The following is a 17,348-nucleotide window of genomic DNA, read 5'->3' as shown; positions in this document are numbered from 1 at the left end:
ACATGGATAATTGAAAACATAATTGTAATTGAAAAATGTGATTGACCACAACCCTGCCTGAGAGTGAAATTATCATTGTAATATTATGGTAATTAGTGCCATTCCCAACGAAGATGATTTCCAGAACAACCTTGCCCTCTCCCCTCCCACCCTTGCTTGGATTTCAGCCGCTCTCCCTTTCTCTGTGTCCTTCGCCCTCTCACCTCTCTCCAGCCCAGTCATCCGGTCCACACTCCACATCCGCTCTAGGCGTCTGTGCTGCTTGCCTGCCTCTCGGGACGCACTCTCCAGATCCAAGGAGCCCTGGCTGCGTGAAGGAGCACCGCTGCATGAGTCACAAGCCAATGCGCTGCAGTCTGACTCCCATTTCCCGCCATCACCCCAGCTGCGAATGTTGTGGGCACTGACGGAGGTCTGCAGCGGGGGTTGGGACAGGTGGTGGTGGTGGTGTGCGTGTTGGTGGGGACCATGATGGGAGCTGGGTCCTGCTGCGGTGAGCTGCTGCTGGCTGCCACTTCCACTTCCACTTCCGCTGCCGGATGCTGCGGTGGTGCTCGGCACAACATGGTGATGGTTCCCGTGGTGATGATGGTTGCTGTGATGGTGGGTGCTGCTGGTGCCGCGGCTGCTGCTTGCACGGTTGTATTGCGTTGGCGACGATGAGGCGGAGGAAGGGGAGGTGGAGGACTGGATGGAACCACCTTTGGATCCCACCCCGCCACTCCCCAACTTTTCCTTTAGGACATCCAGTTCTAGGCTCTCTTTGCCACCCTGGCAGCTGCTCATCAGCATACCGTGCTGGGTGGTGATGGTGTACACACGCGCCGGTTGCAATGTACACTCAATGCACTTTTGCTGGTCTTCCTCTGCTGAGAAGCTGTGTTCAAGGGACAGGGATGCTGGTTCAGTAGAAAGGCTGATGGCGGGTGGAGGTGCTTGCAGTAAGCTAGCGTCTAGCTTCCCTCCACGGCTTTTAGATTTGGTGCAGGAATAGGAACAGAGGTGGTTGTTGTTTTGACAGGTTAAATTCCTTGGCGAGTCACAGTCGGGGGCGACCAAGGTTTCACAGAGAAGTTGATCTAGAATGTAAAAAAAAAGTGAGATCCTGGTTAAAACAACAAAGAATCATTATGGAAAATCACCCGTAATGAGAACAAGGAAAGAACATGAAGTGAGGAAAAAAGGAAAGAAAGACCTGTAGGTGACAAAGAGGATAATATATTTATCTTTCTTGAGTTTTCATGTGTGGCACACCAATGAGCAGAGCCTGGTGTATTTATTCTATGAGGTGAAGCAGCCGCAGAAAGGATTAAAATCCAAGAATGAACACAGAACAAGGCGGACGGAGGAAGGAATGGCAGGATGGAAGAGACGCTGACCTGATCCTATTCGGTTTTCAGAGTGAGTATTGGACAGGTGCTCTCCGAATGCTCGCGCTGCTCTGTTGGAACACACACACACACACACACATACACACGACACATAAAAGACATTAATTCATGGGCGAGAAAGGCATGAGTGTGAAAAAGGGAAGCAGAGAAGGGCAAAGGAATAGTAAATTATAATCCTAATTGCCTTCTTTGTAGCCTTGTGCCCCCCACAGATTAGAACGCAGCTGTTTTATCTCTTGACTTCAGGCGCCATCAGAGTGAGAGAGAACCAGAACGAGACCGCAGGAACAGATAATGTGAGGGATTGTTTAAGGTAAACTCATTTTTCTTAGGACAGTAAATGTAACTATAGGAAACAGTCAGTATGTTTTTATTTCTGCTTTCACTCTCATAAACATCTGTGAGTTCAGAAAAACACTCATCCTCGACTAAAGTATATATGAGGAAGTTTGCAGGATTTGCCCCGAGAATCAAACTGTGTAACTGCAGGCTGTGTGTGAAGCTTTCCTCTCTTTGTAAATTTCATTTTACATTTACTCACTTATGGAAATAGAGAAAACAAAGACAAAAACACTCACTTTATTATATCAAACAGGGCTTCACTTTAAAGTTGAACAACTTGACAATACATCTTAGTACAATAATTATAGCTCCGCAGTGGCTTTGAGCAAGTTGTTTTCCTCTATCAGTTAAAAAAAAATACATCTGTTGTGATTGTCAAAACTCAGTTAATGGACGTGTCAGTGTGTGAGCTGAGGAAAAGGTGTTCAGCACCTGACTTCTCATCTATGTGTACGGTGTCATGGTAAAAAAAAAAAAAAAAATCTCATTTTTCCACTTTGCTTATGGATTTTGTAGAAAGCTACTTAGTATGAATGTGGATTAAAACCAGGAAAAGGTGGAAATCAGAGCAGGCGTGGCACTTGGTAGGAGTCAGAGGGAGAGGACAGTGACACTGTGGGAGGAATGAATCAGATGGACAAACCACACATGGGTTACAGTGGAATGACACTGGCTGTATAAAAATGGGAAGGAATGGCGAAACAGACATAAAATCCAGACTATGTATTTTTCAGCGTCTATTGAAGATATTAGGATTACCAGATATTAGGCTTATACCAGTATAATACATTGCTCTGAAAGGACAGAGCAGACTTTTTTAAGAAATCTGACTGAAAGGCTTTAACCAATTTCTTGTTATTATTCAGCATTGCTGACTAAACCAATATTTGTCCTTAGGTTTTTGCGTGAATTTACATTCTGTGAGTTAGAAGGCAATGAAAAGGCTGTTTTTTTTTTGTTTTATTATATTTTGGTTGCAGGATTACGCAGTCATTCAAACAAAATAGAAACAGCTGAACTGAGTTTTTTGTGTCTCTCAAAGGCATAAGAAAAGTGAAAAGAGTCATTTGTCCTTTACAATAGTGACTTTTTTGGCTTATGAACTCATCATCTCCTGAAAAACAAAATCCAAACTAAATGAGTTGAAATTGTCAAATTATTAGGATGATTTACCACAAATGTTGTGTATTTTAATAAGCTGATGAAAAGGATTTTACTCAAACTTTTCTACCTTTTCTAAAGAAAAAACAAAATATGTTCCTCAGGAACAAGACGTAGAGAGCAGTAGCACTACAAGTAAAAAAGAAAAGGTATGACATTTAAAAATCCTTATTATTACCTTAACAGTAGGTAAATACTCTAGAATAAAATACTGTAAAAATACTGGGTCATTAAAACGGCACAGAACATCATCGGCCACCCTCTCTCCTCCCTGGAGAACACGTTTAAGGCTCACTGTCTCAAAAGGACACGCAGCATTTTAAGAGACAGCGCACTCCCAGGACATCAGGTGTTTGAGCTGCTGCCCTCTGGCAGGAGATTCAAGACACTAAAATCACGCACAAACAGACTAAGAGACCGTTTTTATAACAGTGCAATATAATTTCTGAATGAAAACTGCCTACTCCTGACAGAACCACACCGAACTCCTTTTATTATGTATTATTCATACAGCTTTTATTCTGAAAAATTATCGATGAATTGCCTCTTTGCACATTTTTATCCTATTTATATTTATTTACATCTTGTGTGTGAATGAAATGTGATATGCATCGAGGGGGACTGTGGTCCAATTACGTTGTAAGTCGTACTTTGTATAATTAAGCAATGACAATAAAGACTTATCTATCTAAAATATGTTTTAGGAATAAAAGTAATAGGTTTTATTCTTTCGACTTTATTTATGTCTGACAATTCTTTTTTTTTGGCTTATATTAAAGTGGTACCGTGTATGTTTTTCATCATCATTTTGAGTGTAATATTTGAAACTAACACATTTTATTTCATTCAGTGAACCTAACAAAATTTTTTGACTGTGGGATAGTGATGCAGCAAAAATTTGGCCATCGAACATTTTCAACCCAAAAGTGCATTTTCGGTTTTCACCCGAAAGACTTCTATCACCAAAAACAGAAGCAAGATGTTGTGCTGACACAAGCAAACAGTGCAACCATCACAAGCTTGTCTGGATACGGGCCAACTTTTCTGCGGCGTGAACGTATTTCGATACATCTGAGCACCAAAGCCTCTTCTAGGCAGAGGTTGAGACGGAGCACAAAGTGAAAACAATGAAAACTTTATTCCCAACTGCCATTTATGTATATGCGTCACATTGACGCCGTTGCCATGCGTAGCCCTCTGCGTCGACACAGACCCCTATGTGTAGCCTGACGCATGCTTCCAAAAAAATATCCTCTTCATCAAGAACTTCAATGCAGCCCATATTACAGACCTGTACATTATTAGGTAACACTTTACTTGAAGTTTTATACATAGGGCTGACAAAACACTGTTATTATCTGTCATTAGCATGAATAAGGTGTCATGAAGTCTGTCAATAAGGTGTCATTAGCTAAATGATGACACCTTTGGAGCTATTTTGGCATTTTTTGGGTTAGGTGGAGGGATCTAGTGGGGTTGGGATGGGTTAGGGGACCTTTAATGAGGGGCCTTCATGACACCTTGTGCTCATGACAGGTGTCATGTCATAATTATGACAGCGTAATGTCAGCCTTTATGTATAAAACTTTAAGTAAAGTGTTATTTATGTTTTATTATACACAAAAGTTTTAGAACACCCTAATTTTTCCAGTTATTTAATACAATTCAATGCGTGCAAGTCCAATGAATAGCTTAAAATGGTACAAAGGTAAGTACTGAACAGTCAGAGGTTAAAAAAAAGGTTTGGTTACCCAAAACTGAACAGAATTATACAAATAGACCTTTTTCAAGGAACACGAAGTTGGTTAACAATTTAAAGCTGTTCTGCAGCAATGAAGGTCGAATCAGCCTTGAAAACTGGTGCTAATAATTCCTACAGGTGTTCCAACTTTTCTTGGTTACTTCCAACCCCCTCTGTCTGCATAAAAGCAGTGTTGGAACACACTGTGTTACCAGACCCTCATGAGCATCAGATGAACAGTATTGGTCATGAATTCCATCATTTCTTTTTCAACTAAAATTGCTTATTTGTTCTATGCTTTCATTTCAGAGTGCAATGACACAATAAACTGAATATTTATTTTATATATTTATTTTATTGCTTTATTCTTTTAATCATTCATATTAATTCATGTCCATTTTAATTTTAATGAAGTTAAATAAATAGTACTAATAATTGGCATAATGATTTTTTTTGGACGTGTTTTTCAGCCATAGTTTCCTGATTTTCATTTTTCGGTTCTGGCTAAGAACCATAATTTTTGTGCATCCCTACTGAGAGAGGAACCTGGAATATTCATAGATAACCAATGCGTGTTAGGAGACAACATATGGTAAAGTATGGGGTTTGTGTTATTTAATAGCTGAGGTACCAGAAACACAATGTTTCACAATGTTCAATGTTATATTTGATCCCTAAACCAAAGGTAGCCTCACTTTCTCTTCTGAGATTAAAGTTGAAGATGTTCCAAGGAAAACTTGGTCATTGCTATAAACTTTTACTGTTACCATTTCATCCATTAATTTATCCATCCTGTGTTCCTAATGACCTGATATGGAGTTGTGGGTGCACTTCCTAACTGACTCAGGGTGCAAGGCAGGGTACACAGTGAACGCACACCAACAGGACTGCTCACCACTGCACCGCTGAGCTGCCCTGACGCTACCAACAGCAAACCTGTGCATGAGTCAGTAGCTCATTACTTCCTGAGATGTACTGTAGGACTTAAAGTTCACCTAGAAATAGCAAAAGTAAGATAACTAAGCCAGTCGTTACATAGAGGATGCAGGAAACTCGGTTCCTACAGCAACGGTAACTTTAACTAAAGGTGATGGTGATTAAGTTGGTTGAAAATGTTTAAATGAAAGTTAATAAAAGTCCAATGCACATGGGTGTGCAGCAGTGGGCTGCAGCACAAAAAACCCACTATGAACTAATAACAGCAATTAAATGTTTTCTTTGTTTTAGTTTTTTTTTTAAGGAAAACAAAATCTTCTTTTTGGAAATTGATGCTGTAATTTAAAATTTTCCAGAAGGTATTATTGTACATGATAAATAATGAAATAATGAAATGTGTTTATATTGACTGAGAGACTATATCATCAACTGAAAACTCTTCACTCACTGACACACACACACACACACAAACACACACCCTCTGATCTGATTTAAAGATTTATCCTGATGTGCGCTACATCAGACTTTCACACAAATTGAACAGGAGCGCAGTGGAAAACACTTTTATGCACCTTTCCTCATATCTCAGAATAAAGTAAAGTAAAATCCCAGCTTTCAGTTCCAACACCCACTCCATAGGGACATCTTTCATGAACAAAGCAAATGTATATGTTCGGTACAACATTCTGAGAGCGTTTTCAGTAATGAGTGACTCTTTGTTAGGACTCTATCAAAGTGGGAATCCAAAAAACTGCTTCCAGTGCAGCAAAGAATAATGTTTTTCACAGAGATGCATTTAATAGTGTTCTTATGATTTTTTTTTTTCACCAGACAAATCTAGAACCCAAACTGAGATTGGAGGCAAAAAATGAAGGCATTTTCGTGCTGATCACTCATTTAGTTCCACTGCCATGCAGACCAACGGCATCAGTAGCCTCATAAAACCCAGGAGAAGATCTAGAGATGAATCAAGCAAATACTGCATGAAGTTACAGATTTTCTTGATTCTGTTTGGTGGTCGACCAATATATCAGGCCAATATTTGGACTTTTTTCAAGATCGACCATCGGCTAAAAAAAATATATATATATATATTTATATATATACATTTTTTTTTACACCATCACCAGCCCTGCCTAAGGAAGGGTAAGAAACACTTTATTATAGGGAGGATATAAAAAGAGAGGGCAGTGTTACACCTAAGTGAGGGGGAAGGGAACAGGGAGGAGAGACTCAAGGTAGGAAATGGAAAAGGTGGGGAGGAGTTGATTATTTTAAAGTGAGAATGAGATGTGATGTTGTAGTTGTGCATATGGTGACAAGTGTGAAGCTTAGGTATAATGGTGGTGGCTGTGAACAGAGGGAAGGAGTGAGTGGTTATACATAAAACAGGTATTTATTTAAACCCACTACTTGCACATTGTATATTGTTGTCATGCTTTACTACTACCTACCCATCCTGTACTTTTTGTTACTTGGTTGTGTATGGGTATATTCAAAGTTTAATAAATGTTAAGCGTTCTATTGGACTTAATTTCTAATATATACATTTATATCATATGCGTATTTCAATTGTCTTTCATAATTAATGTGCATTAAAAAAAAATAGTACATCGGCCTCAAATATCGGCTTCCAAAATCGGCTTTAGATATCGGCCATCGGCTGAATTTTTATTTTTAAATCGGTGTCTGCATCGGTCTTTGAAAATCCCATATCTGTCGACCTCTTATTCTGTTTAGTTAAAAATACTGCATTTTAACTGCTGCGATGGACTGGCGCCCTGTCCAGGGTGTACCCCAGCCTAACGCCCAATGAGAGCTGGAGATAGGCAGCAGCGGACCCCCGTAACCCAGAAAGAAACAGCGAGTGGGTCAGAAAATGGATGGATGTAAGTATTTTAACTGCAGTCAGGGCATCTATTTATTATCTGGGATCTCCAAAGTACAGATGAAATGACTTACAATGATTAGCTGTAGCTAGTTTTCTTCCTTCTTTGCCTCATCCCCCATTCTTCGTTTTTTCCATTCTTGACACATTTACTACATTAAACTCTTTTCCTCTCACAAAGAACTGCAAACAGCAGTTAAACTGCAATATGAGACCTCCTTAGGTGAAAATGAAAATTAAATTGCCTCTAAAATTAGACTGTAATAGTTTAATTGTAATATTTTGTTCCATTCCTAAGATGTGATTGTTATTCTATTCCTGCTGAGTCAATCTTCATTCCTCCATTGTTTGTTCTCCATGTGTGAGAACTGCAGCAAAAGTAAATCAGACTCCCTGGGACTCGAGGCTGTGCACGTGAAGCACTGCAATCCAGCTGCCTTCACTCCACTTCTAAAAATAAACCCCAGCCTTCTCGCACTTCGTGAATTCAGCAACATCTTTGCTTGAAAGCACTTTAGAGTTATTACCAACGCAAACGAGAATTTGCGCGCATACGTCCCGACGTGATGATGTCATGAGAAACACGTCGTCGACTTGTCCCCCAGCAGCTCGGAGATATTTTCATTCTCCCCTGATGAGAATCCACAAACAGCGGTGCAGGTTACGTGATTGATCCATTATACATGAGGGGGAACCGAGTTGGAAATGGATGAAGACAATCACCATTCAATCTAATTCAAAATCTCGGCTTTATAGATGTTTTTGTGTGGATCCAGGGAGGAACACAGCTGGCTGGGCATTGGAGCAGCACAGACTCTGTGAACAGGTGGAAAAAAGGAGTTGAAAGAAGACAGAATTGCCCTCCATGCTCTAGGACATGGGTCAGGTGTTTGAGGAGGAGCGAAATAATTACAGCTCAAGGGAATTGGCAGAGAGGTTGAAAATAAATTTGAAAAAATTGGGGCATATTAAATATCAAACATATAGTGAAGTAGCAACAGAGGCAGACACAATGCAGAGTCAGGACAACTTCATCCAGTATTAAAACTGAAGCTATAGTCAATTTCCACCTCAGGGGAACTTTGAGAGTAGTGGCATTTAACCTGTTAGGATGCATCAGTGAGCCCATCCCCCAAAGACATAGTTACTGTATAAACAGGACGCTGCAGGAGGTAGGAAGAACATATAGCTGCAAGTAATGCACAACTTTATTATGAAGCAAGGGAATCAAACATGTGTCCTTGAAAAGGTGGTCAAAAGGGTGGTGAAACTGATCACATTGCAACAACTTAATGCATTCATGTAGAAATAGTACAATTTACCAAAAATGAAAGGAATGTTTTGAATGCTCTTGAGCATGGTTAGTGTTCAATGAGCATGTGTTATCTGCCGGGATATTAATTAACAATATCCCAACCTGCCCAATACTTTACAAAGAAAGGCCAGTAAAATAAAAAATATCTCCATCAGAAGAACAACAGAACAGAGCAACAATCAGAATATATATCCCAGGGGGAAATGATTCTCCGCGACGCACCTCAACTGGTGAACGCAATCTCACTGATGAGAAAGTCACCCTGTAAACGGCCTTTGGCTGTGCGCAACGGAGCCGAGAACACCTGAAACGTGCACTGCACAATACGCAGGAGAAAAGGACTGAAACCAAAGGGCTACTGGTGAGCTCACAATGACTGGACTGTTAAAATGTGATCTCATCATTGTATAATTCCTTTGCTCAATTCATTTTCTGAGTTAATTAAGTTGTTCATATGAGAAGAGGAAAATAGTTTAGAATTTGCTCAAAACCTGGTTTATGTGCAGTATTTAAGGGCTAAAATAAGTTACCATTTAAAACATAGCAAATTTCTCTTTAATAAAATTCAGAGTGAAAATATTTAATATAAAAGTATTTCTGTTGAGAAATTATTCAATTAAAATTTAAATTGTAATATCTATAATTGTTATCAACATATGGAAAATTGTTTCAGGTTATAAAAGTTGACCTAGTTTTCTGTTTGGTTAATGTCTAATTTTACAGATTACTTACCTGCATTGATTTAATTAAAAAATCAAGTTTAAAATATACTTTAAATTAAATGTGTGAAATCCTGAGTTTGGCCAAGTCCTTCTTTTTCAAGTGTGGGAAGCCATGATGCTGTTATTGCAATAAAAAACTACACAAAAAAATATATTTTAATTTACTACTTTGTATGCACTAATTTCATAATACAGAGGCAAATCATATACCTAAATACATGTATTTAAAAAAAAAAAAAAAACATTATTTCGCTGATCCCACAGTTGCACAGGCAGGAATTATAAGACTGTGGCAAAGGCTGTAGGACAACAGAGAAACAGGGAGAGGGAATATGTAGCGCTTTCTTGTACAAATCGCATGTGACATGATATGAGTGACAACACGTGTTACAAAGGCTATTTTGCACAATAGGTGCGCCTTCAGATTTTTACTTGGCCTTTGGTGTGCCTCGGGCACAATAAGTTTGGGAACCCCTGAAATACGTCGGAAATGTTTTCCTTAAAACATGTAAAAAGCCATTTATAATTTAATTGTGGAGCTTGGCTTCATAAACTCTTTCAAATTTCTGTGTTCAGGATTTAATGGGCGGGTCAGAAATCATAGCCTCGTTACGTAACGGTGCCATCATTAGCATAAACCCGACCCTGCTGCTGAAGCACACTAAACTTCCGCGGCCTCTAGCGGGCACAATTCGGCCCCTAACCGAAAAAAAAAAAACACATATTTGGACTCGGGGGAATAAAATGTGTCACATTTTCCATGAAATTAGCACTTTTTTTTGCACCGCAATTGTGTGTTTTGCCTCTAGCGGGTGCAGTTCTTACTCTACCTGGGAGAGATGCAGCAGACCTATCTGCTGACACCTCGTCTGGCCTGATCCCAGCACTTTTGGAAAACCAATGGGAGAAGCACTATCGACGCTGGAGCCGCTTTCACACTGCTCTCTCCCATAGACTCAGTACATGGAGGCAGCGCCCTTCCCGTGCGTGGGCGTGGTTCCAGCGCCTCTAACTGACACACCCCCAGCATCTCAGAGCAGACATTTTGAGACCTAATTTTGTATACTTAGCAACTTTTTTCATCTTTCAAATTTGGTTCAGTGGTCAATGGCACATTTCTGTGATGTGACAAACTCATAACACACATTTATTTCTGCTTTACACAAACTTTAACTATGAGCAAAAAACAATAGTCACAGCATTTTTCTAAAATACAACAGTTTCACAGTTTTGACTGTATTTTTTTCAAGCACGACTGGGTGTTAAACACATTTTCAAATGAATTAGAAAATATTTACTGCAGTAAATTGGCTTAAAATTGTCTATTTTATTAATTCCAATAAGTTCATTTTGTATTTTAAGGTTTTGTTTATTCAGACAAGGTTTTTCAGTAAAATTTTATCTCCTGACATGTTTCGACTGTGGAACTCGTAGGGACACATGAATGTCATCAGATGCTTTCCTTAAGAGAGAACTCGTAGGGACACGTCAAGGTATATCACCTCTGAGGAAGACTGGCAGTTGACAGTTTAAACATGTCAGGAGATTTAAAAAACATACTGAAATACCTTGTCTGATTAAACAAAACCTAAAAATGACTTATTTTATTGTCATACAGAGTGAATATTGTATATAATAATTAATATCAGTTATCCATAATATCTATCAGCACCAAAAAACACCAAAGACTGAGCTGCCTGTAAATGCTATAAGAATGGGGGAGGAGCTCACGATGGCACCCTATGCTCATTGAAAAGGGAAACAATTCACATTTGTATCTACAAAATTCTCCAATAACACTGGAAAAAGTTGCTACATATATCCGCCACTAGTCGCTTTGTGTGATTAAAATTTACTGGAAGACTCTGAAAACTCTCTAAATAGCAACAAAGTTATGAAATTGACAACACTGCACGTCCATCCCTCATTGTTGGAATATTGTGAATGACGTTATGACAGTAATATGTGGGAGACTCTCACAACTAGCAGGATATTTGGGATGTCTGCATCCACATGCTTGCTTGCTTACTGCACCTTTAAAACATCTCAAACTGAGGTGCGGGTCGGGTGTCTGTGACTTCATCGTAATGTAAATTCACACACACGGTTGTCTGTTCAGTCATCATTAATCAGTACTCTGCTGTGTGATTGTCACAACACATTGAGCTGTATATACTATAGTGTTCACTTGAATACAATGACCCACTATTATTGTCACTATTGATTTTTTAACACAGTGGCCCTGTAAATGGATGATCTGGCTGACTTCCAGCTGATCTGAATATCCGAAGGACTGAAGTCTCCCCTGGGTGTCTCTCCACTGTAAACAACAGACCACCAAGAAATGAATTTCCTCACTCATAATGCTTCCTAATTGAATCCTCCTCTCAGGTGGACTACGGTAATTGAATTGGGTTTCTTGCAAATGTGCATACATGCGCGCGCACACACAGAGAATTGTAGTGTTAGGAGTTGAGAACCTCTTGAGAGCCTTGTTGTTCTTGTTGAGGACCAAGGGACATGGGAATGTTAATTGCAGTCTTGTTACTGTGGTGCATTGTGGGGACAGCAGTGACCAAAGTATCTGAAATGGGAATTGATTCAAATTTCAATGCACTGGTGAGCACACAACACTGAGGGATGCATCTGATTTCCATGCAACACTTGTCAATCCTTTGTGAAAATCTCCCCTTCCACTTGTAAAGAGGACAGAGTTTTTTTTCCCACCAGCAGATTTCAGGATTCCCAACCACAAGACAACCATTTGTCAAACTTGTGAAGGCATTTCATTTGTTCAAGAGTGGTGATGCATTACACCGCACTCAGACATTAAATCATACAACACAACCTGGAAATGTGTTCTCAGTGTAACGCAATTTCATATTAGCTACAGGAGACGCAGATATTAAAAGAAAAAAAAAAAGCAGGAATTAAAACAACATATTTCAGTGAAATTAAAATGTAAATCCCTGGAGTCTTTTTTGATGATGGGTTGTGCATGTTTAAAGGCAGATGATCAAACTCGCAGTTTCAAGCTGGCTTTGTGCCAAGACACACTCCTGGCAGATGAAGTTGGATACAAATGAAGTAGATTGGCAATATACACATAATATAGCCTGAGCGTATAATTATGTTTGGAGAAAAACATAACCTGAAAGGAGGAAGCAATAATTCAACTGGTTATTAAATGTCCTAAGAAGTCTATGAAATTAAATGACTATCATATACGTCATAGTAAGAAGATGACACAGTGGGTGCTTTGTTTTTCAAATCCAATTGTTTTACCTTCCATGATGTTTTTCCCCACTCACAGATCTGAGAGGGTTATTGTCCGCTGCCCTTCAGCCAAACCCTCAGCTTTAACACATCAAAGCATTTGCCTTGAATTCTGCTGTGTAAAGTAGCCCACCCACCACCCCCTCGCTCTTAGAGGGTTCCTTCTGAGAACTGCTAAAGAGTATGACCGATTTCATAATCAGTAGCTCGTGAACATGCATGGGATAGCCAACAAACATCACCACAATACATCAATAGACGTTTGAATTCCTGTAACTCAACTCAAAGACATGTTGACTGTAAACCAATCAAACATGGCAAAATTCTTTCAAGCCAACAATCACAGTGACGACCGTTCCAAGCTCACAGCAGGAGTGACCGGGATATATCGTATCGTACTGTATTGTGACCTATGTATCGGGATACGGATCGTATCACCAGATGCCAGGCAATACACACCCTTAATCCCAATATAGTATTTTTTTCCCTAAAATTACATGAAACTAATGAGATATGGAAACATAACATGTGGAATGCTACACACGTTCAATTTAAAGCACTTAACTTTCTTTCCAAAAAAAATCATTCACGAAACAAAACCACACACTAGCCTACATGTAGAAGAATTTTGACCACCGTATTTTTACGTTATGATTATGAACTTATTCATTATGAAATAATAACAAATATACTACCATTATTTGTGATAGTCCATTAAATTTAATGTGCAATTTGCCAGGATTTATGTTGGGGCAATCGGGGCAGGTGTTTTATATTATTAATATTCGGGATAAAAAAAAATATAGTCTTAACATAATCTCTTGTGTTCTAGTGCAATATGTTCACTATACTCACAAAATAAGAGATGGGTTAGGCCAGTTCTATTGCAATATACAGTTGAAATCCACTTCAGCACTGTTTAGGCAAAGCACATTTGAATTTTGTTTTTCTAATGTGAAGAATTTCAACATGTGAAAAGAATATTAAAAATGATAAATAAATATAGATGGTCAAAGCATACATGGTCTGTGTAAATTACTCTGTTGTTAAAAGGTTAAACTTGAAATAACTCGAAACTCAAATGGTAGGACTTGGGACTTGACTTAAGACTTAAGGGTAAGGACTTGAGACTTACCTATGACTTGCCAAACAATGACTTGGTCCCACCTCTGCCACAGAGCAGAGGGCTACACGTAGGTTTAGTATTTACGTGACACATACATAAATCTCACCCTCTGCTTAGAAGAGCTTTACTGCTCAGATGTATTGAAACACGGCCACTCCACGGACACTTTGGCTCGTATCCAGATACGCACAATGACTGCTGTGTTTAGTCGCGTCATCACATCCTGTTGCGGTGAGAAAAGTTTTTTGGGTGGCCGAATTTTGGACCCAGGAGACGCTGGATAGACAACAGATCTCGGGATGGGCCGAGAAGAGCTGGACAAAGTGGTGAGAGAGGGAAGTCTGGGTGTTGTGACCCGACTATGGATAAGCTGCAGAAGATGGATGCATAGTTTCAAATTTTTATCTGACCCTTGCTAGAACAAGGCCCAACCTTGTCTAAATAAGTCTTATTTTAGCAATATGTTCCACTTTTCATTTTGTGCCAGAAAAAACTGGCAGCCGTTGAGAGAATGTTTATACCATATTTTCCTTAAGAAAACTTTGGCTGGGCTTAGATTTTTAAGTTCCTGCATATGATTCATCTGTCCATTATGGATGTAATGCTTTGGCCCTCCTATTTTGAACATCATACAAAAGTAATATTTGTATTATTTTTACTTGTTTATGACAGGGTTAATGTAAAGTGAACCCTGACTTAAACTCTCATAGATTTCATTGTTTTTTTTTTTCCAAGAAAGCTCTCTGATCATTATTGTTAGATTTGATGCTAATCCAAAGCAGCAATTCCTAACATGTTTTTCTTTTGTAGCCCTGTATTATGTTTGTCATAACAGGAGTTTGTCTGCACCAACTGTAACTGGGAAAAGACAATTTCTAAAAAAGTTGCTTAGATTTTGACAGCATATGCATTAGTACTAACCACTTACTGTAGTTAGAGGACAGGTTGAAGCATGCAATTGAGTGTAATACAACACTCAATACATGAGACTGTTATAGAGTGTGTGGGTGTTTTCACTTGACCTTAAACCCTATGAAAGGAATATAAAAATACATATTATAGTCAAGAGCACATTAGTAAACAGTAATTAGTCAAATTCACCTCACAATAGAGATCAATACAGGTTTACTCCATGTTTTACAATCAATTAGCTACAAAGAGACATTTTACATCCTCCTTGTAATCTGATGAATAAAATGTTTATCTACTGGCTGTGTATCAGGGGAGAAATTTCCATATAACTACAAAGCCGACAAATTAAATTCTGCATAAAGGCACCATTGTGCATGTCTAAATACACTGTATTAGAACACGCTCCGTACAAAGTTTGAAGATCCTTGAGGAAATGAAAATGTTTTGAAGAGAAACCACTGAATGAATTGTTTTAGATTGTCAAAAATAATGTGGGGAAAAAAATAATCCCAATCATAGAATAGATAGACATCCATATGAAGTTAAAATGAAGAGGAGACAGCTGGCTCTATGCATATCTCAGCATGTGTGTCACTTCTGAGTAGAGTATACTTGAGTCCACATTTACGGGGGTCATGTGCAGGTGAGGGGCTGATTAATACTGAATGTGATCCAGCTGCTGATCTCATCTACTGAGCTTTGTCTTTGCCATCATCTCTCAATTATCTAACTTGAAGTAAGTTGAAAACGAATAACGTCCAACATCCAAAATAAACACTGGCTATCGCTCTTTTGACATAACCGACAAAATACAAGCCTATGGTCTCTGTCACTGCCCCTCATCCACTTTCTTACAGTAGGCTGCCTATTCAGGACTCCCTTTATCATTGTGCATGAGTCTCACATCCTCGTCTCCTTTTCAAGGGTGCACACACAAAAACACTGCACTGAAGGCTTGTGTGCTACAGGAAGGCTGCACACACACACACTGAGATAATGACGTAATAGTACATCAGCTCACATCTGGGGATGTTGAGTCTGCTCATGTCAAGGTCATTCATTGACTGATCCACAATCACACATTAGAGCCTTGGCTCAGAGCACATGAGGAAGCACACTGATGCTGAATCTGCATTCAGGTCTCGCTGAAGCTTTGCAGTCACTGTCTGCATGTGCCATGTGGACACGTGCTTTTAGGGTAAACTGCAGCTCTGCCACCACAGGATGGATGCAGCTTTTCCTCTCCCTGCTTGGCTTGGTGCTACAACAGCTGGATGGATGCTCAATGTCTGCATCTTCATATATTCATAAAATGTGAATCTCTTATTAAGATGGAGCTTTGAAAGCTTTTTGGCTGCTGCAGTCATTAGGTTTTCTAAGGTTGAATACACAACCTCACACCTGACCCCCAGGCAGGATGGGTGATAACGTGGAAAACACTCGATCAATAGGAGGGATTGATCAGTTTGTTAGTGGTTCTATTGGCAACCAGGATGAGAAAACAGCAGCCACATTATTGGTAAAGAACTGAAGGAAAAACAAAACATTAAAATCGTATTTCAGGTGAAGCCATTAATGAGAATGTTTGTAATGTACATTTGTCTGCATGACTTTGGTTATACAATAAGGCTTCATTCATAAGATCAGCGCCAGAGGCTTTGGCTCTTCCAACCAATCATGAAGACCAGACTTTAGGCATGAGAGCACGTCTCCTCATCCATTAAAGAGAAATATTTAGGACACATAAAAATAGGACAAATTCTACAGATCGGACTAGACAGCGTGCGCTATAGGCGCAGAGCCTCTCTGCGCATTTACGTGGTGAGACGGTCTCCAGAATAGCGCAGTGGCAATAAGCTATCAAAAGGGCATCTGTCACACATGATAACTTTACATGGACCCTACATCCACCTATGGACCCTCACTGTACTGTGTAACCGCGGACTGAGCAGCTCCAAGCTTCACTCACCTAACTTTTGCCGCCACAGATGATATGGCATCGTTTCTCAGATTCTTCCCCTTGGACGCGGCAGTTCCCATGCTGACATGGAAACCACGCCGACCAGGAAACAGATCATCCCAAACACAGTCACAGGGCACGGGGGAAATTAGAGAAAAAAACGTTGGAAGTTTAAGGAAAATCCGGGAAAAGAACGTCCGCCTCTCAGCTCTGCTTCTGTCTGTGAGTGTGACACGAACCCACTGACTCTCTCTCTCTCTCTCTCTCTCTCTCTCTCTCGCTCTCTCATTGATCTAAAGATGCAACGGGGCGGCTGATATCACCATCATCATCACCATCAGCATCATCATCACCATTATCATCATCATTAAGGGAGGGACTAAGATGGGACAGCCAGTCACCCCTTTGACTCATGTGATCCACCTTTAGTTGACAAATCTTAATATGTTATGTAATTTTACTTGAAGAGAGATTGATGAATGAATTAATTAATGCATTCATTCATTCATTCATTCATTCATTCATTCATTCATTCATTCATGTTGACTCTGAGACAAAAGCAGACGGATCATTGCAGA

General features: G+C 39.6%; 1 protein-coding gene across 4 annotated transcripts in view; it reads right to left on the bottom strand.

The window, feature by feature from the left end:
* Positions 1–17,080, bottom strand: part of nsmfa (NMDA receptor synaptonuclear signaling and neuronal migration factor a) — a 53,850-nt gene extending 36,770 nt beyond the window's left edge. For 2 of the 4 annotated variants that reach the window (XM_028463267.1, XM_028463269.1), the window contains exons 1-3: positions 16,780–17,080; positions 1,380–1,441; positions 204–1,079 (exon numbers count right to left, since the gene is read on the bottom strand). In XM_028463267.1, coding sequence (XP_028319068.1) covers positions 204–1,079; positions 1,380–1,441; positions 16,780–16,850 — 1,009 coding nt within the window. In that variant the 5' untranslated portion in view covers positions 16,851–17,080. The remainder of the gene's footprint in view (positions 1–203; positions 1,080–1,379; positions 1,442–16,779) is intronic. The other 2 variants (XM_028463268.1, XM_028463270.1) reach the window with 2 other exon arrangements.
* Between the last annotated feature and the right edge of the window lie 268 nt (positions 17,081–17,348).

Source organism: Gouania willdenowi, chromosome 12, assembly GCF_900634775.1.
Source record: "Gouania willdenowi chromosome 12, fGouWil2.1, whole genome shotgun sequence".
Classification (NCBI taxonomy): domain Eukaryota; kingdom Metazoa; phylum Chordata; class Actinopteri; order Blenniiformes; family Gobiesocidae; genus Gouania; species Gouania willdenowi.
The sequence above is the reverse complement of the archived record's forward strand: the minus strand, read 5'-3'. Positions and strand labels throughout refer to the sequence as shown.